This window comes from Pelecanus crispus, chromosome 2 (genome assembly GCF_030463565.1).
Source record: "Pelecanus crispus isolate bPelCri1 chromosome 2, bPelCri1.pri, whole genome shotgun sequence".
NCBI classification, from domain to species: domain Eukaryota; kingdom Metazoa; phylum Chordata; class Aves; order Pelecaniformes; family Pelecanidae; genus Pelecanus; species Pelecanus crispus.
Genome location: NC_134644.1, coordinates 70,071,824 through 70,097,820, shown reverse-complemented (window position 1 = coordinate 70,097,820; position 25,997 = coordinate 70,071,824). Strand labels below are relative to the sequence as shown.

The 25,997-nt window shown below is 41.7% G+C and overlaps 1 protein-coding gene across 1 annotated transcript in view; it reads left to right on the top strand.

The window, feature by feature from the left end:
- The first annotated feature begins 578 nt into the window (after positions 1–578).
- SLC66A2 (solute carrier family 66 member 2) overlaps positions 579–25,997 on the top strand; it is a 65,091-nt gene continuing 39,672 nt past the window's right edge. Inside the window, exons 1-3 of the mRNA XM_075705911.1 lie at positions 579–781; positions 10,506–10,639; positions 14,888–14,941. Of these exons, the coding sequence (XP_075562026.1) occupies positions 579–781; positions 10,506–10,639; positions 14,888–14,941 (391 nt within the window). The remainder of the gene's footprint in view (positions 782–10,505; positions 10,640–14,887; positions 14,942–25,997) is intronic.

Below are 25,997 nucleotides of genomic sequence, written 5' to 3'. Positions count from 1 at the left end.
TGGCGGTGGCTCGCGGGCGGGCGGGCGGACGGACGCGTTCGCGTGGCTCCGGATGAGCGGGGCGCGGCGGGGAGCCGCCGGGGAGCGGGCGGGTGAGGGAGGCCCCCTCAGAGAAACGGCCCGGCGGGCGGGGCGTGTGTCCGCGCCCTCCCTGCCCGCCGCACCTTCAGCCTGGCGCCGCCGGCCCTCGGGCTCCTCAGCGGCGGAGCGGGGGCGGCAGCCGCCCCCGGGCCGTGCCAGAGCTGGGGTTCCCCCTGTGGGGCAGCCCGTGGGCGGGCGGGAGCGTCGCGCCGGCTTGGGGCGGCGCAGCGGCGGCGGCCCCCGGCCCGCCTGCGGTCTGGGTTCGCTGGTGGCCGGCGGCCGGCTGGGAGCGGCCCGGGGCAGAGCCAGGCTCACGGCCCGTTCCCCCTCTCTGCCTTTCTCCAGGTCCTGGCCCCGCGAGGGAGGGCGCAGTCATGGTGCCGCATCCCATCGCGGAGCCCGTGCGTGGCTGAAGCCGGCCTCCGCCGGAGAGCTGCAGCGGCAGGCGATCCCTCAGCGTGACTGCCCCCGGGGCAGCCTCCCCGCTTCCCCCCGGCATGGAGGCGGGTGGCTTGGAGTGGCTGCTGGTCCCCATGCACCAGCTGGTGTCGTGGGGTGCTGCGGGGGCCATGGTGTTCGGCGGCGTGGTGCCCTACATTCCCCAGTACAGGGACATCCGGAGGACACAGAATGCAGAGGGCTTTTCCACCTACGTCTGCCTGGTGTTACTGGTCGCCAACATTTTGCGGATACTTTTTTGGTAAGTTGGTTTTGGGGGTGTGTGTCTGCCCAGTTCTAAAGGTTCTTGCTAGCTGTAAAGCTTTGATTTGGAATATTTGAGGAAATAATGTGTTTTACATACTTTCCCCCGTCTCGAAAATTCAAGTACTGTCTTTCCATAAGTGGGTGAGTCTGCATTGAGTAAAATGAGCTGGGCTCAGGAGTGCTGTCTGTTACCCTTGCCAGTTCTTGATTATCAGTGCTCTGATATTCCAAGATGCAACTTTTTAACTTGTCGGTAAAGAAAAGAAGTTTCTAAGTCAGATCTTTCTTCTTGCTGACTGTATTTTACGCTTCCCTTGGCCCTCTAGCTCCGTTCTCACGGTGAAGGCCTCGGTCCCGTACACTTATTCTCGCATCTAGTTGGTATTAACGTCACTGGGACACTTGCCATATGTTCTTGCATTTTCCTGGGATGCTAACTGGCTTCAGAGGTGGTTGACTTGTAGAGCTCCATGCACAACCACAGATGAAAATATTGATTTTTTGATAAGCAGGCAAAAGGTGTGCTATCTTTCGAAGCAAAGTCTTTTTGTTTCCAACACCACTTTCAATATTGAAAAGCAAGTTTGTTTCCATATTTAGGTCTTGTGCTGCTGGACAAAGAAATGTTATTAGGGCGTGATTTCCATGAATGAATTTTATTAACTTATGTTCCTCGTTAATTCTTGTAATATAGATGCTACAACACTGGGAATGTACTTGAGAAACCAAAGATGAAATAGTCTGGGAAATTAGTGCAACTAAGAACAGTTATTCTAAGAATATTTTGACTACGAAATACTGCTTTGTAGTCCACAAAGAACTGATAGGTAACAGGCTACATCCTTCTGTTGGTTTCCAGTTTCTTTTTAAAGCTCCTCTGACTCTTTAAGTATAATGGGCTTCATGGATTCTTCTACAGCAAAATGCAATATGTGAGTGCTGTGCTGGAGTGGAGAAAGCAGTGGACCCTTTCTTGACAGCTGGCAGTCAAACTGGGGAGTCATCACTAGGTCAGAGCTACTTGTTGCATTGGACCTCTGTTTTCCTGGAGAGAAGTGTATGGGGCAGCTGCTGGAGAAAGCGGAGAGCAGAAGGGAAGTAGAGGAACTGGGAGGGGGAGGAGAAGTGAAAAGCCTGAGCTGACAGTTTGAGAAATAATTTCTAATTTTTTGTTTCACTGGAGGTAGTTGAAATATACAAATAATTTGCACCTGAATGGAGGTGGTGGCAGTTTCTAGGTAACCCAGGCAAGTGCATCTGTTAAATGAGACTTGGACTATGGAAGAACTGAAAGATCTTTAATTTGAATTGATTTTAAGTATATTTAGTTAAGAGATGTGCAAAAGAATAAATACTACAAGTAATGAAAAGTTATAATTTATGTCAATGTTAAAAGATTTGTCAATGCTTCGAGAGAGAGAGTGCAGTTATATTGATAAGATTATGTAATTTTTTATTGTGAGCATTTAAGCCACATAACAGTATCACTCCCTGACACATACTAGCTCTGTGTAGGCTCTGGTCGCCTTGGAGCTTGGTGATGGCGTGGAATGGCTTCACATAGCATGTGCATAGGTGTGTCTGGCTACAGGCGGAGTGCAAGGCCTGCTGCTGGCTTGTGGTGCAGCCACTTCTATGGGGAAACGTTGTAGGCATGAGCCTGAAGAAACCTTTCTGTCTGTACTTACAATGAATTGTCTCTTTCTAGTTCTATTGAACCAAAAGACAGAAAAGACGACTTGCATAATGATAATTCAGTGTTACCTGAGAGAGAATATTTTGCTTCTCTACTTACAAAGGTTAGGCATCCCTGGTAGATCATTATAAACAGTAAGTCTCGGAAGTAGCATCGAGGGTGGATATTATCCTTGCACATATGAATGATTAAAGGAAGATAGCAGAGCAAGAGCCTCTGATTTCTGTGAACATGTTTAAAATGCACCTATTGAGCAGCGTGGCAATTAAATTTTTGCGTTAGTTGTTTAATGTCACCTGTGGCTGATGTATTTATTACCTAGGACACAGCACTCTAGATAATTTGACATAAACAGCAGAATTGTTTTAATTGTGTATGTAATATTCATTGGAGGGAATTCAAAGGTTTTTGTTTATTTTGTTTTAAATTTATTCAATAATTTGATCCATTCTTGTGCAGGAACAGAACTGTTCCTACAAGTAATTTTGTTTTGTGTATAATTTTTCCCCAATCTGACCTTCAAAGTACCAGTTGAAAAGATTATTCTTCCTTGCAAACCAGTACCAGACCTTAATCAAAGTCTCTCTTCTCCAAACTTTACTGACGTATAGGTGCTGTTTTCAACTGGTTTTAGTTTCTCTTCATTACCCCTGGTTATTAAGCATATGATTTGTGCCAGATTCGTCCCTCCTGACCTCCCCTTCACCCTGATCCAAAAATAAATACTTAAAGTGGTAGACCTTAAAAACTTTCAGGTTCTGAGAGTGTTGCTTTTCAGGCCTCAATTATTTCTTAGGATGGCTCGTGTTTGTTTTTTTGTTTTTTGGGTTTGTTTTTTTAACTTCAAAGACATTTCTGTAATTCGTTTCTGTTGTTACTTCCAGATTTTCCCTGAATTTCATATATTCTTGAATTTGAGGCTTACAGAGTAGAATGTTATGTATTTCAGATGCATAGGCAACAGGAGCAGACAGTTCCTGCCTTTTATGCCATATTTCCTCTGTATTTTCACTCTTGAGTAGTGCTGCTCTTTCAGTATGTCTGTCACTCATAACAGACCCAGTCCCACCTTTCCTCTATGGCTTTACTATACTTTGTTCACAACAGCTGTGGGGGCAATTCCCTCATTTCCTATTTGTGAATTGCCAGATTCCACATGCTCCTAGGACTGTACTTAGTTATCTTAGTTATCTTAGAAGTTTTTTTGTTTTGGTTGGGTGGTTTTGTTTGGTAATGTCTGGTTTTGCAGTGGGTGAAGTTTGACCTTGCATCTCCCCTCCACATAGAAGATTTACTTCCTAATCTCTTGACATGTTTTATGTGTCATTAGAGTTGCAGCTGGTGTATTGCCCTGTGACAGTAGCCAATGAACAAAGTACTGCTGAGATCAAGGATAACAAACCTGTTTCCAGTTACCTGTTTTCACAATTTCTCTTCCTCCAATTAGACTGTCTCCAATGGTAAGCCATCTTTTAAAGTCAAGAGGACGCAGTGCAATGCGTCTCCTCCTTGTCTTCCTCCCACCTAATTCCTTAGTTTCAGGGTGTGCTCAAAGAACATCTGTTTGCTAGTGATGACAGTAACACATTATCCATTAAGTCATTTTTTCATGCTTCTCTGTTTCACAGTGTCTCAAGATGTCATCTTTAAAGAGACATTTCTGCTTTCACTTATGGGTGTTTGGCCTTCCAACAATGAGTTACATGCCAGAACTTTGTGGAAAAGCAGTGGGAGAGGACTGGTCTGCAAGAATGAAAACTGCGTATGCATAGCAGTGGGCATGATTCCATTTTGTTTATGCACACATGGCTTTTGTTTAGGAAAAAGAAAGCAGAAGTTTGACCATGCAAATTTGTGGTTCAGTGTGGTGACTGTATGTGAAATCTTTGGCTCTTTTAAAGGGGATTCTGGAAAAAAAAATTTTGAGAAGTAGGCGGTCTGTGCTCACAACATCACACAATGGGGTCTCCATTTACCAGTGTGAAAAGTAGATTTTGTGCTGTGACTAGACTTGATATCAAGTTAGCTTTATTCTTAGTAATAATCTGTTGTTATAATTTTATGTAACGCTTCACAGCAGTGCTTATTTTGGGGTGCCAGTGTAGCTTCTGATCATGATTTATGATTGGTATCAGCCGCTCCTTTGTTCTAGTCTTTTGCCATTGTCACTGCTGCTTCTCCTATCTGTCTTTTCCAGACCCCATAGGTCATTGTTTCTCCCTCTCCAGTCAGTTCAACTTCTGGACTTGTCAGAGTGTAGAAGGTCGGCGCTGCGGGTAAAGAGGAAGAGGCAGTGCAAAACTCAATGCCTTTGTAATTCTGGTACATATGAAGGTGTATGGCATGCTCCGGAAAAAAACGATACAAATTTTCTTCCCCTCTGGATTTTTAATAAAACACTTCATTACCATTTTTGTTTGCTAATGTATTATTCTACTTGCTAGAGTTAGTTCTGATTTCTTGTTCAAGACTAGTTGTTAAAATATCCAAGGGATACCCTGAGTCTTACTGAAGTTTGAGCTTTGAGGTAGTTAATCATCTGGCTAAGCTGTCCTAGGCTGTTTTGAAGTTGCAGGCTGGCTTCAGAGTGCACCATGGCACTTGAACTTGGCTGTGATCAAGGTGGACATACCTTCTTGGTTTTTGTGGCCTGCAGTCTGCCAGCTGACTAGTTTTGCATTGTCATGATCAAGAACAGGAACAAGAAGGCAGGCGAGAGTTATGTAATCGGTTGAGGGTGGAGGATGCAGGAAAACTTACTTGTGAGTTCTCCCTCTCTTCCCCCTCTCTTTCTTCCCCCTTTCTTTTTTTAAAACAGAGCTTATGCATAAATTATGGTTTCTGTTAGTATTAAAATCAGAAAAAGTAGCTAGAGGAAAGGGAACTGCAGATTTCATAGAAGTCAGCAGTAGGCATTTTTATTTGTATCTTGAGTTAAGTTCAGCCAAAAGTACTTATGCTCCCTGCTGTTCCCAGAGTCTTTTGGACTTTTTTTCACTTTTGCAGTCCATAAAATGTTTTGTGTAGTAGTATAATATGGTTTGTATATTTTCCAGGAAGACAGCATTCTTTCCAGAAGTTTTGAGATGCAATTCTGTGGGCCACTGGCCTAAACCTCATACAAGCAACACCATAGAAATCCAAACAACAGAAAATAAAACTGTCCAATTTTGGAGTTGTTCTTACAAAATAGTTGCCTTAAGACAAACTGTGGAAACAAATTCTGGCAGTCAGGGAAAAGATGAAAACTGTGAAGTGTGCTGTTTTTGAGCAAAGGTAACCTTCTACCCATTCCACATCAGTTCACCTGAAACAAAGCAGGTTCGGAAAACTGTAAGGTCAGTAGAAGTGGGAGCTCTCTGTGCTGGAGTCAGTGGAATAAGCTCCCTGTTATGAGTAGAGGTTTGCTGAGACAAGTATGCAGCTGGAGGTAATTTATAGGAAAATGTTGGACTTGGCTGTTGTCTGTAGTGGATTCCTACATATTTATTTATTTTGCTGTAAAAGCTACTGTGCTACTTGTGGGTCAGGTCCCTGCTGTCAGGTGTTGCTTTGACTTCACATAGTGGGCCAGTGGTGTCTGTTTGTAGGACTTCTGTTACTAAAATGAATCTTGCCAGCTTTTACCATGTGGGGAAGGTGGGATGATGCTATAAACCAAGCTGACAGAATGACTACAACTTTGAAAGATAGCGTTACATACGGCCTGCTGGTGGAATCTTGCTCAGATATTGAGAGCAAAAGTGTTACGCAATTCCTCCTACTTGTTATAAATGGCAGAGAGCGAGGATAAAATGTACTGCTCTTTTGTACAAAAAGTAAAGGTAAAGTAGGATTTTGTATATCCAAGTGAGAAGCTTGTTTTGGGTGCTCCATGAAGTCCTGGAAATTTACGTGTTAAGGAGAAACTCTTGTATCAAGAGACCCTGTTGTGAAACTAGTTTGCTGCTTGTTTTTTCTGCTGATTAAATTCTGTAATTGTATGGGCTGTCTTTCAAGACAGCGGTTATGCTGCTACACCAGGTTATCTGACATGGTCCTGGTGGTGTGTGCAGTATCCTGCATGCTTTCCATCTTGCCTGGAAGCTGTAACTTCCCAAAGAGCTGGAAAAGTTGACCTTGAGTGGTGAGACCTGTAGTAACTTTGGTGGTTTCCACTCTTGTGGTGAGTGGAGCTGCCTCCATGAGCTGCGGTGGTGCCGTGTTAGGCCTGCTCGCGTCCGGGCAGAGGAGAGGCGAGAGGCCCTGCCCCGACTGGGCACTGCCTGGGACAGCAGCTGGCGGGTGGAAGCTGAAATGGCGTCCAGGAGTGTAGGGGGAAACAGTGTGGTCAGGGTGATGGTGATCTGGTTGCACCAACAGCAGTCAGTTTCTTTTCAGAGATGACTTAGGAAAGGAGATAAGTGAACCTTTTGTGTTTGGTGTAGTTTGGGCTTCTTTTGCGCAATTGGCATTTGCTGTTTTGAGTAGGCCCAGGACTGGAAGAGCAGGATTATTGCAACAGGATTGAGTCATACTGATGGCATTTACCTAGTTTTCTCCATGACTAGTTAGTCTCTGCTCTGACTTGAATGTTGACTTCTCTGGTCTTCATCACCCTGAACATGCATTAATTGTTTTAAGGCTGTCGAGATACTAATAAAATATGAGCCCCTCCCCACCATTATTTGCACATTTGACTAGTACAGGAAAACAGAGTTGTTGGTTTTTTTTACAGTATTAAGTAAACAGTGAAAAATTCTTCATCTCTTTGTGGTTTGACGTATGATGTCTGAGTTCCCTGAATACTGCAAATGTCACGGTTGTTCACTTTATGTCACATAACATTGTAGTTGTGGGGTGAAAATGCAGGATAATGATGGTGACCCCATCATCCCCAGGACTTCAAAGTTGTTATTTTCCGCAAGCCCGTTCTAGTGTCCTAAGGCTCTTCATCTTTCTCTCATAATCTACTTTTAATGTTCTGCCCTTCCCGGCTCCTGCTTTGGCAAAGATAAGAATCACCTCTGTGAGGCAGAAAGTAAACAGAAGATGGAACAGCGTGCTCTCCCTGCAGGGCTTGCATCTTGCAGTGCTCCTAGCTCAAGCTGGCATAAGGAGTCTTAAACGGGGTTAGTGTTCCTTTGGCAGGCCCTGATATCAATGCGAAGTAGAGTCAGCAGCTTGGAGTGGTGTTTGTTTCCATGATCCTGAGCAAAATGAGTGTTCTGGCCTTACTTTTAAAGTTTCGAGAACCCAACAGCAGTCCCTGACACAGGTATTTCCTTCAGTCTTGTCATGGTACTGTGGTGTAGGCCATGTCCTATTTGTTCTGCCGGTTGGTCTCCATGGCAGCTGTTTGATTTCCTGTAGATGTGACCTAGCTTAGAGTGTTATGTTGCCTGCAAGACTTAGTTTAGGGATTGGTGTTTGGGGAGGTGTATTTCACATGAGTATGTTTTGTTGTGTAACCTTTGCCTTTGGCTGGAAGGTTGTAAAAAAAAAAAAACTACAGGTGTTGTGCATTGTTTGAAGTGCCCGTAAGAATTTTTAAATTCTTGTGTGTTGTGAGTTTTGTTTTACTTTTTTTTTTTTTTTTTTTTCCTCCAGTTTTTAAGGGGTAGAGGGTCTGGGGCAATACTTCCAGTCCCATTTCCAGTTAAGGCTGGGATGGTGGCAAATTGTTACTATCAGCCAGCAGGTGGCCATGCTTATGAGTGTTTATAGCGGGTGGGTGTTCATACTGCAAGCAATACTTTTGGGAGGCACCCATTACTGAATGGCCAATAATCTCATCAGCAGGGAGAAACTAACCTTGCAATGACCTGCACTGGATTTACCATCATAATAGCTTCTAGCGTATTGTGCTGCTAGCTCAGCCCCTCTTAAATGGATTACTATATTTTTACATGCGAATGCATTTGTAATTGGAAATGTTTTTTCGAAGCCTGATGTAAACAGTTTTAACTGCTTTGTAATACTAAGTAAGTGCCACGCCCCTCCCCCCCCCCCCCCCCAATTCCCTGAATAAGAGACAAATATAACAGTAGTGAATTCCAGTAGTTCAGGGGAACTTGGCCACAGTCAGCAACACAGGCTGAATGAGCTTTGGTATTATGGGCATGGGGCATAGGCTGGGCCAAACATTTGTTTTTCTCCCCTGCATTTTTTCCTAGTGCAGTGAAAGCCTTATCCAGAGAGCTCTCTGCGTGCAATTACATGCATCAGTTGTGTTCTTTATTTCCTTCCTCATAGCGTCCTCCAAATTTGTTATGATAATGGCTCTCATGTGGCCCACCACAGATCCATTGATGGTAGAAAGAAGGGGGGACTAAGGTACATGCAACTGTTATTCTTCCAGTAACTAGCAGTGGTGTGGAGGCTCAAAGCATTGTACTTCTCCTTAGCTGTATGCTGTTAGTCAGGAAATACTTGGCCATTTTCATTGGTGTGGGCTGCTTGGCTGTTCATTCTGCATGGGAAGATTTCCAAGGAAGCTAGTCAAGGACTTTCCAGTCTCTCTCCTGTTCCATACTAGTTGACTCATAACAAAAAATCTCTCTCTGGTGAAATGGCTATAGTGGAAATGCAGTATTGTGTGCGAGAGCGTGATGGTGATCCTAGTTGGTTTTTACTAACATGGAGCTCTGCTATGAAAGTAGCCTGAGCATAAGAAATTATATTTTGCCAGGGTGCTATAAAACAGGAATGGTCAAGAAGAGGGCAGTAGTTGCCATGCCTGTGAGGCTGAGGTCTCCAGTAGCATGATGTGCTAAGAGGATGGTCTTAGTAACTGCTGTGAGGGAATTTAGAAAACCTGTGTGCCTCACGGTGCTGGCTGAAGGAGTTGGGGGTCACAGCAATGTGTTTTCACCAAATCCCTTCCTCAGCATCTCTGTCTTCAAGGCATAAAACCTGGCAGAACTGAGCACAGAGAAGCAGCTCACCTGTGATGTCTGTGCAGCCTTCCTATTGTAAATCTAATGTACTTTGAGGGCTGCATATGAAAAGCTTCCACCCTTGACCCCAATGTACTTATTGTGAGTGTCTGGTGGGAATTGCTGAGCTTTCATCAAGTAATGCAGGAAATGGAGCTTGGAGCATCACCAGTCTTCACTGAAGGGTCTCATTTTTCCTGTGGCAGAACATTGTGCAATGATGTAAGAGTAAGCTCTTCAGTCAAGATTGGCCACAGGTGAAGTTCACCTCTCTGTGTTATGTGCAGGAAGGGCTCAGTAGTCCCCACCAAGCATCATCTGTGAGCAAGTAGAAATTAAATTGGGGGAAGGGAGGATGGCAGGAGAGGACAAATCATGCATGTTCAGTTCCTGCATCTTTTGGACTTCCTTATTTCCCCCAACCTTGGTCCAAATTAGACACAAATTGATGAATTGATTGGTGTGTTCTGCAGGCCTAGTCTTTCCACTCAGAGGAGACAGACAAAGTGTAATACCTCCCCCCACCCCACAGGAAGAGGTTACATTTAACCTAGCAATCTAATAGCTGTGGTTACATTTAACCTAGCGAGCTAATAGCTGTGGATATTTATTTCTAGGGCAAGTGCTATTGTTTTTACGACTTCACCTTAAAAATGAAAAATAGAGAGAGGCTAGTTTTGCACAGAACTCCTTGTGAAATCTACAGTGTGTATGTGGAGAGAACACATAACCGGAATTAATGTGGCATAACTGTCTGGTCTTTCTGTACTGCCTTGACTGCTCAATGAATCTCCTTCTCCTTTCAAAATAATAGGTTTGCTGCTGGTTTTGGAAACAAAGACTTAAGCTTCTGGTTTCAGAATTTCTAGGATCATTCCACAGGGATGTTGTAATAAAGCTCTCTGATACTCCTGCAAAGGGATTGTGACTCTGAGCTACTATGAGCATCTAGATTTGGCTTTCTCTTCCTCAGTCTTTCACACCTGTTACAGTTAGGATTTCCTTTTTCAAGTGCTTAGATAGGATCAAAGAATGACAGTAACGGAGCACACCACTTGTAATCTTTGAGATGTTTTATATATTTTCTTTTCCTTTCTTTTTTTTAGGTTTGGAAGGCGTTTTGAATCCCCTCTTTTGTGGCAAAGCATTATCATGATCATTACTATGTTACTGATGCTGAAACTGTGCACTGAAGTACGTGTGTCCAACGAGCTAAACATAAAACGCCGCTCTTTTGCAGGTTAGTGACAGGAACTGGCTTTTGCAGGATAAATCTTTTTGAAAGCATGGTGCACTGTATTTTGGGCAAAAGTTCTGTCTGAGTTGCAATCCAGTCTCTTTTCTTGATAATTCAGTGTAGCACTTCCTGAATTTTGTTTATGAAACTGCTTTTTTCCAGATAAATATGTAAAGCTGTAATTTTATTTCAGATGGGTCTTGGTTCAGTCTAGAAATCGGAGTTCTCCTTAATATTTTATACCACACCCTGAATATAGAGCTGGCTGTTACGCCATTGCGCTAGCCTGGATTTTTCTTTTAAGATCTTGGCCAGAGTAAGAAGTTATTTTCTTCAGCTGTACTTTCTACCAGGTTCTTGGGTATGATCATATACTGTTCTCTGAAATTTTATTTTGCAATTGCAAACACTTGCTTTTGTACATAATTTATTTTCTACTTCCTGAGTTACTGGCTGTCAAAAAAGGAGGTGCTGTCATACCGTAGTTGCAAAAGTATGTCTTTCTGTATACAATTTCCTTGGGCTTTAGTGTGGGATTTATGGGAATTTTTGCATATTTTTTATTTTGGTTATTTGTTAATTTTTAGGCATTGATAATTTCAGTTGGGGCCAGAGTATTATTCTTTATTTAATGAAATGTTGAAGCTTTGTGGAAAGTCCCTGCTTTTTTTTTTCCCAGATAAGAAATGTGAAAGGGGTAGTTTTTGGGTTTCTCTGTGTTGACTTTGACTTACAACATTTTATGTTACAGCTTATTACCAACAAGAACAGAATTAATGCCGTCAGTTTTTTGTTGGTTGTTTTGCCAATATAGATGTATAATTTATTCTCTCCATCTGTTCTCTTCCCTCGCTCCCTAATAATTGAGGGTCTGATCCAGTTCCAGATATCCACAGCAATCATTAGAAGGCAACAGCTACTGGCTGTGCAGTAGGGTAATTTATGTAATAGCTAAAGAAGCTACTTCCATTCCCGCTCATTGTGGAGTGTAGTGTGAAACTGTTCAGGTAAGTGAATTCATGTGGAAGAGGGGCTGTGCACTCCAGCTCCCAAACACAAGCTGCTGTGTTGACGAGGGTTGTTAGTCTGGCAGGACGAATTACTTAAAAACTACTTTCAGCCAGATGTAGCAGCAGTTAAAATCCAGGAAGCATTTGGGAGGGGCATGTATGCTTTCTCCCTCCTTTGCTCTCTGTGCTAGCATTTTGTGAAGTGGCAGAAAGGTTTCTCTGTTTGCCCTTTCTGAGGGGAAATTATCCTCGTGCACATTTACACACAGGCTCCTTCGGTAACCTTTGGACAAAAAGGGAGGCTATTCAGTTTAGTATATAGCCGTCTTTAAACAACTCTCCCTGAAAGACGGGACAGTCTGCTAAAGGATAATCAGGTAATGGAAACTCTTCGAGGTTGCATTGTGTCATTTGATCCTTTTTCCTGGAACTCACCTTGTCATGTGTTTATGTAGGTAGAGGGATTGATTTTACCTGCTTGTGGACCTTAATTATTTGTTTTCATCAAAAGGCTTGCATCCTCCCACAAACTTTGAGAACAGCTAAAGTCTTCTTACCTGTGATTTATTTTCAGTAAGGCCAACTATAATGCGGTGGCTCAGAATAAACGTATAGATGCATACAAAGCTCCTTTCAAGTGAGGCAGAAAGATAGGTTTGTATTTCAACACGAGTAGGAGTGAGGTTTGTGTTTCTAATCCTACTCCTAATCTTACCTCTTAAGTTTTATGGTGAGCTAGGCAAGCTGATAAATCTGTGTGCTTACTTTCTTTCCTCATAGCTTACTGGGGCAGTGAGAAGCTAGGTTTGAAGTCAGTGTTTTTGATTAACCTTGCAGAATCCCGAGGGGAAGGTGCACAGTTTCTGTATGGTAATATAATTTATTATTTCTCATATGGCTGGTCTTCAATTTAAACATTTTTCTTCTTTAATTTCTATCCTCCCTCTGAATGTTTCTTCAAAATAATCCAAAATATTTATAAAGTGAATAGAATATTTCAGTGGGAGTTTGCTGTTTTCTTGTATTATTATTAAATGTGGTATTTCCCGCCCAGTCACATTAGTATATGTTTACCAGTGTGTTTAGAATTATGTGGGAGTTGCCTTATTTTTCTTTTTTTTTATTATTTTCACAGATAAGGTCCCTTAAGTAATAACTAGTTCAGAAGGACTCTACTTAAAATTTCTTGAAGCATTAAGGAGCAGTCTCTCTTAATCCTGACAAGCTTGTTCTGTATTGTCTAGCCTGTTTTCTGGTGTTCCTGTGTTAAAATACGTATCAATAGCAATTCAGAACATAGACATAAAGCCATTCAGTTGAAATGCTTGTACTTTCATTTATAGGGTAACTGTCATAGCGTGAAAAATAGTCTCCCTCGACTCTTTCCAGTAATGTTTGATTAATTCTTGTAGGCTTTATATAGAGAACTTACTAGGAAAACTCGCATAATCTTCTATTTTTTCTCTCAGTCACTTCTTAGTTACGGGATTTCCCCCACTCCTTTTTAGTCTTGCAAAGTGAAAGTAAGTTGAAAGTGGTGGAGCCCATCTTGTGCTGCTGCTGCCTTCTCTGACTTTTTGTTCTGGATACATAAACTGTATCCTTCAATTACATGTGCTGATTGAAGACAGAGTAAGCCCTCTTTATATATCCAACTGTTTTATTATTTTTTAATCTTGGACCGTATAGCCTGTTTTTAACTGTTCTGAATTGGGAAAAAAAAAACCCCAAAACAAGAAAACAACAAAAAAGGCCGACTTTAGTTTAAAACCTCCAATGATAGGACAGTTCTCTCAAAGTACTTGTATGCAGGAGCAAGCTATGTGGAGTCTTCAGATGAAATCAGCAGGCATGAACAATACCTCCTCATCTTTTATCCTTTATTTAACAACACTTTAATTGCATCCTGACTGCTTTAATGTGGATCTCCTGATACCATTGTTGCGGTAACAATAGCTCTCCTTATTCATTGCTCACTTTTAAATTGGTGTCTGCACAGCCGTATGTATGCTGTGTTGTTGGCTTAATACAGAAAGGCTCAAGGTTCAGTGGTAGTTTCTTTTGTCACAGTTTTTTTTTTTTTTTTTTTTTTTTTTTGTTCAGAGCACTGCAGTATTTCTGGGGTATGATGGTGCTACCATGCTAGAGAGCTAAATATTGAGAAGCAAAATGTGCATGTGCCATGTCTTGACTTGAGAATCAAGAGGAGGCTGAAGCAAGGTGCTCACAGATACAGACAGCTAAAAACATCTGGTCACTCTTGAAAATGTTGGCAGGCCAGAGCAGTCTCTTCATATTGTTGGAGAGACAGGCACTCTATGAAGAACCCTCTTTTTCTTTCCCCAAATGAGCCTTCCACCTCTCTCCAACAAAGATTCAATTTCAGTTATGCCCAAGACATTGTGACAGATTTCAAGCACCCTGAATGTATGAACTATACTGAAAACCAATGGACACTTAAAAACGGGCTCTTAGATGTCTCTTATTATAGTGCAGCCCAGGCTCCTTAAGTAGAATATGGGCTCTTGTGTTTTTACATGAAGATGACTTCCTCTGGTCATTCATCCAGTTTTGTCTTCCTTCCAACTGCTGGTTGTCTTAAGTTGCTTTATAACTTGTATCTTATTATAGCATTCTGATCCCTTGAAGAGCTGTGTTTTTGGCACTGGAAAGCACTCTTGCATAATACATGATTTTCAACTGGCAGAGGAAGGCTAGAGTGAAAAAACTTAGCATGCAGAATGGTTGCAGGTGGGGTCTACTCTGTCCTCCTTGATTCGATTGGCTTAGGCTCAGGCTTTTTGAAACTACTTTAGAACAGTATTTTCCACAGAAAGCAAGGCAACTGTATTGTCTTACCTGATTATACATACGTACCTACACACTCGGTGTTGCTGAGGTAACAACTTGTTTTCTCTGATCAAGAAAACTATGCAGAGTAAGAATTAAGCTGTCTGTATCACTGTTTTTAAGCCTTCATTTTCTCCCCCTAGGTACATTGCTGTTGGGTTGTGCAGAGATTGTTCTGGGACTTCCTGCTGCCGACCCATCATGGGGTGGGAGCCTTATAGAAAGCATGCAGACTAAAATTTCTGGCATGTTTTGTTTTGGCTATTATTTTTTTATAAGCAGAATGTACTAACTGACTAAACGATAACTAGAAGACCCACTGTTGCATTTAATCATACAAGTCTGTTTGTCTTCCCTTCCTTTTTTTTTTCCTCAACTGTTTTTTATGTAGCTGCAGATAGTAAGGATGAAGAAATCAAAGCACCTCCCAAGAGATCCTATTTGGGTATGTACTGTACAAACCCATTCTGCATGAAGTTGTCCCCTCAACTACATATTTCATGCTTTGCTACTTTTTGTAACCATTTTTAGAAATGATTGCATGATCATTTCTATAGAGAATGTTTGCATTACCTTTTCTTGACATACTAAAATGTGGTGCATGTTTTGTTTGGTTTTTTTTAATTTTCCCCTCCCCACTTTTAACTTTCGTAGAGGAAAAGATGCTTTCAGCTCTATTTCAGAAACCAGTTTTTGGAAAACATTTGAATTCACCACATTGTGTATCTCAACGATATCTTCCTTTTCCTTCCCCAGGCTAGACAAGCAAAATATTACATGATACAGGGATCCATCTCTTCAGACTTGCATTCCTCCTCTTCCAGCTCTGACTCTGGAGGAAACTATGAAAAATACAGGAGTATCTTTCAGCATTGTTCAGAATGCTAGATAAGAAATCTCCCACAACACCACATGTTCAATCAAAATGCCTGCATCCTTGTTAAATTTCCTGATTTGTTCCTCTCATTAAAGCAGCCTCGAAATTGTTATTTGGGAGTTAGTAGCACTTAAGGTGAGAGCTTCCAATCTTCAGTTTCAGAGTTGGAATCAATATTACTTAATTTGCCTGAGGAAGAGGAAATATTAGGTGCAAACCAGCTTTGCAGTATTTTTAACTCTCACTAGTTTAGAAAGAGTTTTAGTAAAGTCATGGTAATTTTGTTTTAAATTAGTTGGGATATTGCATTAAGGAAGTTATTCTGACTAGAGATGCAGAAGTTCCTTAAAGTCAACTTTTAGACTGGTTTTAATAGAACTGATTCAGAATCTCACATTGATAGTAGTTATACTCTGTTGCAATTCTCAAGTTAGTAAGGGGTCAGCTGAAAAAATACAGGGTAAAGAAGAATATTACTGGTGCAAAAGGAGAGTCTCTACGTCTATATTTGTCAACACGCACAGTTAATTAAACTGGAGTTAGCTCTGAGAAACACTACTAAAGAGTAATATTAACCTGAAGCCATAAGAACATTCCTGCTAAGGTTAAATATGACTCTCCTTTAATGAATTATCTTCTGGATCTCACCTTTCAGATTTAGGGGCAAAAAGTATGTTTTGGGAAATTTACCTTTTCTGGTCTGATACCAGTATTTTGCAAAGCACCTTTTCCTTTTGTGTTTTCAAAACATTATTTTCTGGACTTGGTATCAAACTATTTTGTTTTTCTGTTTGTCTTTAATTCTAGTTTGTAGTCTTTCTTGCTGGCTTGCAACACTAACCAACGGAATGTAAACATTAAGCAGCCTTGTCTTCCTTGTGCCTGTATTCCTGTTGTCTTTCACTAGTATTCAACAATGCTTTATTTACAGTGTCAGAGCTAGAAACAGCTATCTGTGCTCCTAGTTATGATTGACTGGATTATTTAAAAATGCTTTAAGAGGTTAAAATTAAACAGAAATAAGTAACTTAACGTGACCTTTTAGTCATTTCAGATTTCTTTTCCTGTCTTTTTTTTTTTTTTGGTTAAAAAGTCATTTGCTTGGTAGTTTGATAGCTTAAAAAGTTGAGGTTTGTAGAAAAAAGCACCATGCCTCTTAATCCAACTGTTAAGTCTGAAACATTGGGTTAATAAATGTTACTTGAAGTTCATTTTAGAGCTGCTTAGCAAAATGGGCTGAATGGAGTTACCACTAAGGAACAGGATAGTCCTACACTACTGCTCAGAAGTTTAAAGACTGGGGTGGGCAAGTCTGTTGAAATGTGGTAGCTCTTACTGGTCTAAATAGATTAGAAGTGTTTTGAGGTGTTTGTGTATAGTCTACATGCCGAAGTATGTCCTGGTGGTTTAAAGAGTGGGATGCATAGTGCTTTACGTCACAGCGTAAGTCATGCTTCCATTTACAGAGGGCTTAACTGAGCTATGTCATGCAGTGCTGTGTTTTGCTACAGCTCTGGGGAAGCTCACTTAGAGGTTAGGTAAGGGGAGTATTTGCCATACTTTAATGTGGCAATGCATTCTTCACAATGTCTGTTAATGAGTTTTGATTAGACTTGTGTTCAAGAAGAACAAATTGGCTTTTTAATTTCCCCTGTTTATTTCAGTGGTGTAAAAAATGTTCTTCAGTATGTTTTTAGGCTTCAGAAACCATTATATTACTTTTCCTGGTTACATAGTAAATGCTCTGGATATTGCATTTGTGATTGAAGATTGACTATCCATGAACGCATTTGTTGTAGAACTGTTGAACCGTTAATCTGAAAATGTACTGGTCTACCAATGAATTTCAGGTGAAATTGTTAGATAAATACTGAGGCATTTGTTTGATGCCTGTCTTTGAATAGGAACTGAGCTCCTGTTGTGCTCCCTGGGATTGCTTTTAGGTATGTTTTATTGTCAGTAATCCAACAAACCACTTAATGCGGCTGTTTTTCAACATGTTATCTAAAAAAAGCCTTTATCTGGCACATGACTCTGAAAACTGGCTTTCTGGCAGTCAGTGCTGAGGGGAGTTGAGGGTGTGGGGGAAGGTTGCTGCAGTTTCCCTGACCTAAGTAAAATAAATCTAATTTACAGCATGTTGGACTCCAGAGTGTAGGGTTTCCTGATTTCATACAGACATAAAATTATTCCCCTCTTTTTCTAGGCAAAGGAAGGATTAAAAAGGATTAAGTAGCTCCAGTTCTGAAGGAATAATGATTTATTCCCTTTGTTTTCTAATGCAAGTATCTAGTTCTACCTAGTGCCTGCTAACATTTGATGGCTACCACTGAGGCTGAGCAAAGCTGCAGTTAGTGATGTTTGTTTTGTCCCTCTTTGTTCCCTTGTTTTTTTTTCTTGATGAGATGTTTTAGAACAAATGTGGATAAATGTCTTAATCTGTTACACTAAAGTACAAGTTTCATTCATATATATATATATATTTATATTTTGAGCCCTGCGAGTGTTGGAGATTGTTGGGGCAGAAGTAACAAAACACTAAACAAGGCATTGCTCCAAAGAGGCTATATCTTTTGAAGTTGTTTAGCATGGTCTCACTGGTGTGGCAGGCAAGTCTCAAAGTGAATGACTTGTCTGATTTTTTTCCAAGTAGATGTTTAAACATTTTGAAGGACATTTCTGGTAGATCGCAAGGGTTTTCCTTCCTTCTCTGAAGTTGGCTTTAAAACTTGCCATACTACTGAACCCTGAACCTTGCTTTTAGCCCAAACAAAAAGTTATCCAAGTAACATTAAGTTTTAAAACGTAGCAATAAAATGACAAAAACTTAGATTCACCAAATACCTGCTGCAAAAATACTTAAAACGACTTTAAGGGGAAAAAATGTAAAATGTCTGTGTAGTTAACTTCACAGAGTTAGTATCTGCATAATAATGAAAAGAGTAATGAATAATGAAAAGAGTAATGTGAATTAAGCAGGTGCAGTCATCTGCTACATGGTTTCCACTAGCAGTGTGGCAGCCTGGTAAGTAACTCACACTTTCACCTCTTCTTTTGTCCGCACTCTTTACTTAACTCAGGGCATCAGCTGGCTTGTGATAAATGAAGTGTTGGCATACTCTAGAACAGCAGTAATACATGTGCCATGAAGGATGTAAATCTGCTCTCTGGCTCCCTCGGTTCAGAGTGTTTGGTCTGTTTGGGTTCTGCGGGGAAGTCTGGCTTGCAAACGTGCAGGTGTGCTCTGTAAATGCGCACAATGTGCTTCTCTGTCCAGGCCTCGACATCCTGGGCAGAGCTGAAGACAGAGCAGAGACAGTTTCCCTTGGCCGGCTGTGGGCAGCACTTTGGTTTCATTGAAAGTATGTGATTTTTACACCATGCTCTCTAGTAGTTTAATTCCCTGTATAGCTGCTGTGCAGTTAAATACATAACAAAAGCACAGTTGTTACTGGGATGCAGCTGCCACCACCTCTGTGCATAACTGCACATGGATGTGAAGGGGTTTAGATCCCTTCTCCCCAGGATTATATCCTTGGTAGACTAATTTCAAAGTGCTTTTGTTGATCTTTTGAGGAGGGTGTCCAGGAGAGGGGGTTATAATGGTGTCTCTGTGTGAAACTAGGTGGGGTTGTTTTTGTTGTTTATTGATGGAGTTCTAGTTGTCGAGCAATTCAGGTCTACTTTGCTTGAGGAGATGGCACCTGGCTGCAGCGGCACTTTGGTTGTAGTCCTGTGTATGGTGGGAACGGTTATTTCCCCTCTCTTTCTCTGCATCAATATTTAGACCTTTTCAGGAGACAAAGGAAAACAAGAAATGGGGATTCAAAGGATGAATTAGCAATTTTCAATTTGTTATAAGGAAATACTCAAGTTGAAAATGGTAGAATCTTTGGGGTTTTTTTGATACATAATTTTGGTTTCTTCTTAGCTGATGTTGCAAATGAAACAAACAGAAGTCTGGGAAATAATTTGTCTATCCAGGTATGGGTCTGTGCTGGAGGTCTAAGTTACTATTCAGGCATTTTGGAATAATTCAGTCCAGATAGAACACTATTAATTTATTTTTTTAAAGGAACTCATGAATCTTTTGCATACTGAACGGATAACTTTTTTTTTTAACTGTAGATACAGACAAAGAGAGGGAATAGTTCATTAAAAAGGTTGTTCTTTTATTTTTGTGGGGAATTTACGTTTCCTGAACCATTGAAAAAGCAATACTAAAATACTGAAAGAAATCAGAAAACTTGAGAAAAATGGATTTGGGTGAGTTTTCTAGGGCCAATGTTACATTTCTTAGTAGATACTCTCTTTCAAGCTTCAAAGTTCCATTTAGTGTAAATCTTTCTTCAGCTCCTCAGCCTAATGGGCCTTGAATGAAAAGTTGTACTGTGGCCTTTTCTGTCCTGTTGAGAAGTGTTTGAAATTATTCAGCAGGAGGGCATACCTTTTTACAGGTACATCTAGTATTATTCAGAAGTTTTAAAAGGAAAGAATAAGTTTATCTACTTAAATTCTATATTCCAGGGAGACATTTTCCTTTTAGAAAAGACAGCTGGGAAGAAAGGAACCCAAATAATAGTTTATGATTGTTGAGGCCTTTGTGCAACTATGATCCCTCCTCTGGTGGTTTGCCGTTTCCTTAATATGGGAGACCCAGAAACACACACATGCACCCCCCCACAGTGAGGTGGTGGGATGAGGCTATGTTTGAGGTATGTTTGCTGCGTGCCAGTGTGCTTGTTACAGGGTGGAACATAGAGCTGTATGTGAAAGCACGTTCCTGGCCACAGTACAACATTGGCTTTTCTTTTATTCCCCGATTTCCCCATGCCAGAGGCAACTGGGCAATATGGCTGTGTGTGGGAGCAAGGAGAGGAGAGGGAGACTTGTGATAAATCTGTCCACAGACTTACAGATGCTGTGGTGAGGGATCCACGTGGGCTTTCTGGGAATGCATGGCATGCAGAAGGTTTATACATGAGACATGTGGCAAGATGCATGAGAGCAAAGGTGATCACCAGCTGTTTCTTTTCATGGGAGACATGGATGAACTCGGCAATAGAAGGGGGACAGACTCACATTATCTGCATGAGTGATACATAAAGTATGAGGCAATAGCTTCCAAGCCTTAAGTTGATTTCAGATTTATTGCTCCATTCATGAACTACAGACATAACATCAGTAGTTGTAGTAAAGCCACAGGGAATAACACACCTGTCCCTGTGTTGCGAGTTTACCCTGGTAGGCAGCTAAGCCCCACACAGCTGCTCGCTTACTCCCCCGCAGTGGGATGGAGGGGAGAATCAGAAGGGTAAAAAGACAGTTTAATAGGTAAAGCAAAAGCTGTGCATACAGTCAAAGCAAAATAAGGAATTAATTCACTACTTCCCATCAGCAGCCAAATGTTCAGCCATTTCCAGGAAAGCAGGGCTTCATCATGGGTAACGGTTACTTGAAAAGACAAACTCCGTAACTCTGATTATCCCTGCTTCCTCCTCCTGAGCATGCTGCTTACACTTCTTGTGATCACTTGATGAACATCTGTATAAAGCCCATTTGTCTAGACTGATTAAATACCAATATTACACCGAGTAGTCAGTTTCTAGACATCCAGGAATTCTTGCCTCAAGTGGTTTGACTTGAGTTTCCTCTTGGAGAAAGGTAAGGTGATGGAATGTGGTTTATAGCCAAAAAAAGGCTGGTTCTTTCCAGAGACCAAGAAATACCAAGGACTCATGCCTTAATCCTGCTTTCTGGTTTATTAGTATGTGTGATCTATGGAGAGCCTGTTACTTCATGCTAGCACATGGATTCTTCTTTTCAAATTGCAGTCTTACACTGTTAGTCAGCACAGTTCATGCTGACTTCTTACTGGGTTTGACTGTCATCTGAAAGTGGAATGACATGTATCTGCCAGGTATACAGCTCTTTTGACTGCTGACCTGCTGTTCTCTTTGTGTAGGTAGCATAATTCAGGGACGAGGCGGGTCTTGTTTGAGTGGTAGCACGTAATGCTATTTCCAGAATTTTGTTTAGCACAACAGTGGTTGAACTAGTCCTTGACTAGCATAAGCAGTACTTAGCAACAACTAAAACATCAGTGTGTTACCAGAATTATTCTCATACTAAATCCAAACCACAGCACTATGCCAGCTACTAGGAGGAAAATTAACTATCCCAGCTGGAACCAGGACAAGTGTCTATAAATTTTGATAACCATAGATGAATTATAGTTTTTAGGCTTGTCATTTGGCAACTTGACATAAATTTCTTCCTTGAAGCTTCTACTCAAAGATCAGAGATGGCATCTTTGACAATGAAAACCTTATTTGGCCAGTAATGTTTCTCTCCTTTGAGTTTGTATGTGGGAGTTGGTGTATAGTGGTTGTTTCATATTCACCACACGTTTTCCACCAGGCCATTTGATACACTGAATGAAATACTTTACATTCCGCGATAAGTGTAAGTAGCATCCCTGGACTTTGATGGCTGTATTGGAAGGGTCATTGTAAAAATTTTTTCAAAAGGCTTGAGAAACTGGACCTGCCACCCACAACTTCTTTTGGTTCTTAAACTGAAACCTCCAAAATCTTAAGGGCTGAAGGGATTATTCTTATCTCATGTAGAGTGTGGGCAATAAGGTTTTGCTTACATATTATTGTAGTGCACACAGTAACTTGTAGTCAAACTGGTTCATCATCATAGTTTAAAAATCTACCCGTTGTTGATCTGAAAGGTCTAAACTAGCCCTTGAATGAAATGTCACCACTTGGGTGAAATGTTCGCCTTTTTTACATTTTAACAGGTTAACTTTGAACAGGAGACTGGACTGGCTGTCCTGCAGAGGGCTCTTCCAATCCAAGCTACTGTGGGATTGTAAATAAAATATTCTGCCGATGGTTTACTGTGAGACTACCACATGCAATTTGAAAACACAGTCGTTCCTTTTACTCACTTCTCCATTTCAGAGTAGGATATATATTTTATTAGCTAATGAAGAATACTTCTACAATAATCAGAAATACACCATGTTCTTAGTTTTGTCAGCTGTATTATTAGCTTTGTAATGTTTTGCATCACACATGTCAATTCATCTGGCTCCTGTCATTGGTGCTAATCAAATAATATACATCTTGTCTATCTCTAGAACAGGGAGTTGAGAAGGTGTTACATGTGGTTACACATGTGTTTACACGTGTGGTCAGGGCAGGGAACTTGGAGGATGGTGTTACGTTTTTGGGGCTACCCTATTTTGAAATTATTATTTAGCTCCCTTTAAGTTTTCAGCTTACAGCCAGTAGGGAAAACAGCCAGCCAGAGACTTGTAAAATCTCTGCTGAGTTGGAATGGTTTCAGTAAGATGTGATTTGGTGGTAGAGCAGTATGTTCAGACCTGAGTTATGGGCCATCTAACCCCTCCTTTTGCACCAGCCTTGCTACTGCTTTTGAATGGCTTCAACATGAAAATGAAAGGTGGCCATTCTTTTTATTTACTTCTAATGCAGTTTACAGTGCTTGTGTTTATAGTTTAAAATGATCTGCCAGGCTGAGTGTAGCAACTGAAGGGCCCAGGCCTGTTCTGAGAGCTGACCCACTACACGGAGAAAGAGCTGGGGGAAAGGTGGTTGGATGGGGATGGACAAGGCAGGGTGTGGGTGCAGGTTAGGTGGAGTGAGCAATGCTTATACAGTGGGCAGGGCTTTCCTTTGCCATGTAGCATGATGTGCCCACTGCAGTGGTTGGGGGAGCTGAGAAGGAGGAGTGCAACTGTTGTTCTCTCAGCCTCTCTTTATTTAAAAAAAAAAAAAAGTGGGCAGGGAAAAGAAAAAATCTTTATCTGCTACCAGGAAATTCTAGTTTTATCTTAAATTGAGGGAAAACTGTTCTTTAACACTGGGAGAAAAGAGAGAGGTGGTAAAGGTGGCTCTCTGTCTTGGTGTGAGCAGTAATACCAAGAGGTATCACAGGAGGGGCAAGGTTCAGCACTGTGTTTCTGGAGTGTGCTGCTCAGGGTTCTTGCTGGCTCTGACTGCTGGTGCCCCTGCCCAGTTCTTCGCAGTCCCTGTGAGGCCTGTCACTCAGCCTTGTGGAAAGAAGATGACTTAAACAGGTTCTGTTGGAAGAACTGTGTGGCAACAGAAATATTATCTCTGTACCGCTTCTAGTCGGTGTGGTGGGGAAATAAACCTGTGAATAAAATGTGAATTTTGCTTGTGCTGCATGTATTTTAACTGGAGGAAGGAGGGCTCATAGCAACATCTAGCCACATGAGGGTGCTCTTGGGTTTCCAAATCTTGCTTGCTGAGCTACTCAACTGGAACCTGGGAAAGGAGTCTGATCTTGCTTTTAGGGTTGCAGTGGTAGCTGTAGAAATAGTGAATAAACAGAGATTTTGAAAAAATCTTTTCATTCGTGGTGGGAGCCAGTGTAATTAGTTGTTTTAATAACATCAGCTATGAAACATCTAAATGTCCAAATAACAATCAATTTGTCTGCCCATCCTGCAGATCAGGGAACACGTATGCAGCAGAGCTGCTGCTTCAGTTTGGTAGATGTGAGAAGTTTTTGCAGTTGCCTGTTTCTTGAGCATGCCACATACCATTGTATACTTGGTCACATCTAGATCCAAATGGTAAGATTTGTTCTTTAAACAAGGTCACAGAATAATTTTGCTTGGAAGGGACCTCTGAAGTTATTTGGTCCATTTCCCTGCTTGAAGCAGGTCCAATTAGATGAGGTTGCTCAGGGCCATGTCCAGGTGAGTTGTGAGTATCTCCAAAGGCAGAGATTGCACAGCCTCTCTGGTACCCATGCTGGTGTCTGACCATCCTCATGGTGTAAAGCTTTTCTTCCATCTCATTGGGATTTCCCTTGTTTTGACTCATGTCTGTTTCCTTCTGTCCTGTCACCATGTGCATTCAGGAAGACCCTGCCTCCATACTCTCTACGCTCTCCCCTTAGGTGTAGGCAGCAAGAAGCCTTCGCTTCTTAAAGCCGAACAAGCTTGGTTCTCTTAGACTCTGTGTGCACCATGTACCTCAGGCCTTTAATCATCTTGGTGGCCCACCACCAGGCCACACAGTAGGTCAATGTCTTTGTTGTACCTGCGAGCCTAAAACTGAACACATTACTCCAGGTACAGTCTTGCAGGTATTGAATGGAGCGGAATAAACACTTCCCTCCATCTGCTGGCCACACACTTGTTCAACTGTACAGCCCAGTAAGTGATTGGCTGCCTTTGCCATGAGGACACACTGCTGACTCGTGCTCAAATTGTCTGCCAGACTACCCTCTACTGGTCTGTAAAGCTGCTCTCTAGGGAGTCAGCCCCCTGTACCCATACTGTGGTGTGGGGTTACTCCTTCCCAGCTGTGTGATAACCCTGAGCTTCATGGTATTCCTGTCAGCCCATATCTCCAGACTAAGATCCCTTTGAATAGTAGTGCTGTCCCTCAGTTTGTCACACACTGACCCTAATTTGTTATCATTCATGGATTTACCATCATCCAGGTTGTTAATAAAAGATGTTAAAGAGTGTTGGCCCTAGTATTGATTGTCACTGTGGGCTGCCTGGTAAGTCATAAATTGTATGTTTTTCCTTTGAGAGGAAAAATTCTTTGAGCCTGATGATCCAGACAATTTTCGACCATTTTTATTGACCACTTATCAGCTGATATTTTGCTAATAAAGATACTGTAGGAGACTGTCAACAGGCTTGCTAAAGGCACTGTAAACAATACCCACTGTTCTCCTCTTGTCCTTAAAGCCAGTTATCCCATAATAGAAGGCAATCAGGTCGGTCAGGTGCAGTTTGCCCTTGGTAAATCCATGCTGGCTGTTCGTAGTTACATTGTCCTTCATGTGCTTTGAAATGACTTCCATGAGGACTTCTTCCATAACTATCCCAGGGATAAGGTTAGGCTAACTGGCCTGTAGTTCCCTGGATCCTTCTCCTTGAAGACAGGTGTGAATTTTTTTTTTTTCTTCCCCCACCCCTAGTCATAGAGAACTTCTCCCAATCACCATGACCTTTCAGAGATGATAGAGCAGCCTTGCAAAGACATCAACCTGCACTCTCAACACCCTCAGACGCTTCCCATCTGTGTCCCATGATTTGCATAAATACATCAATTTAGGTGCTCCCAAATCCGTACCTTCCTGTTCTGTGGGTATTGCTTCCCTCCCTCAGCTTTGCTAGTAGGGCTCAGGAACTGTAGGGGGCAGACCTTACCAGTGAAAGCACATTAAAGCATTATCAATGCAAGAAGGCTCTAGGTAAGTTTAAAGCTGTGGTGGGAATTAGTTGTCTAGCTTTCAGTGTTATATCCTGCATTGCTGTTTGTCTCATGTCTTTCTGTACGCAAAACAGGTGAGAATTTTCTAGATGATGACCAAGTTGCCAGTTAAGTGCAAGAATGAAACATTTAAAGGGTAACTCAACTCCCCACAGACTTCAGAATAAACTTTCAAGCTGAGGTGGTTTTAGTTGTTAGTACAGATGCATTGATAGCTTGCTCCCCCCCCCCCCCCCCCCCCCCAAGTGACATGGTGACATGGTGACTGGATGACATGGTGTGTGCTTAAGCACTGTTGCCCAGTGCTGCCAGCTCAGACATAATGG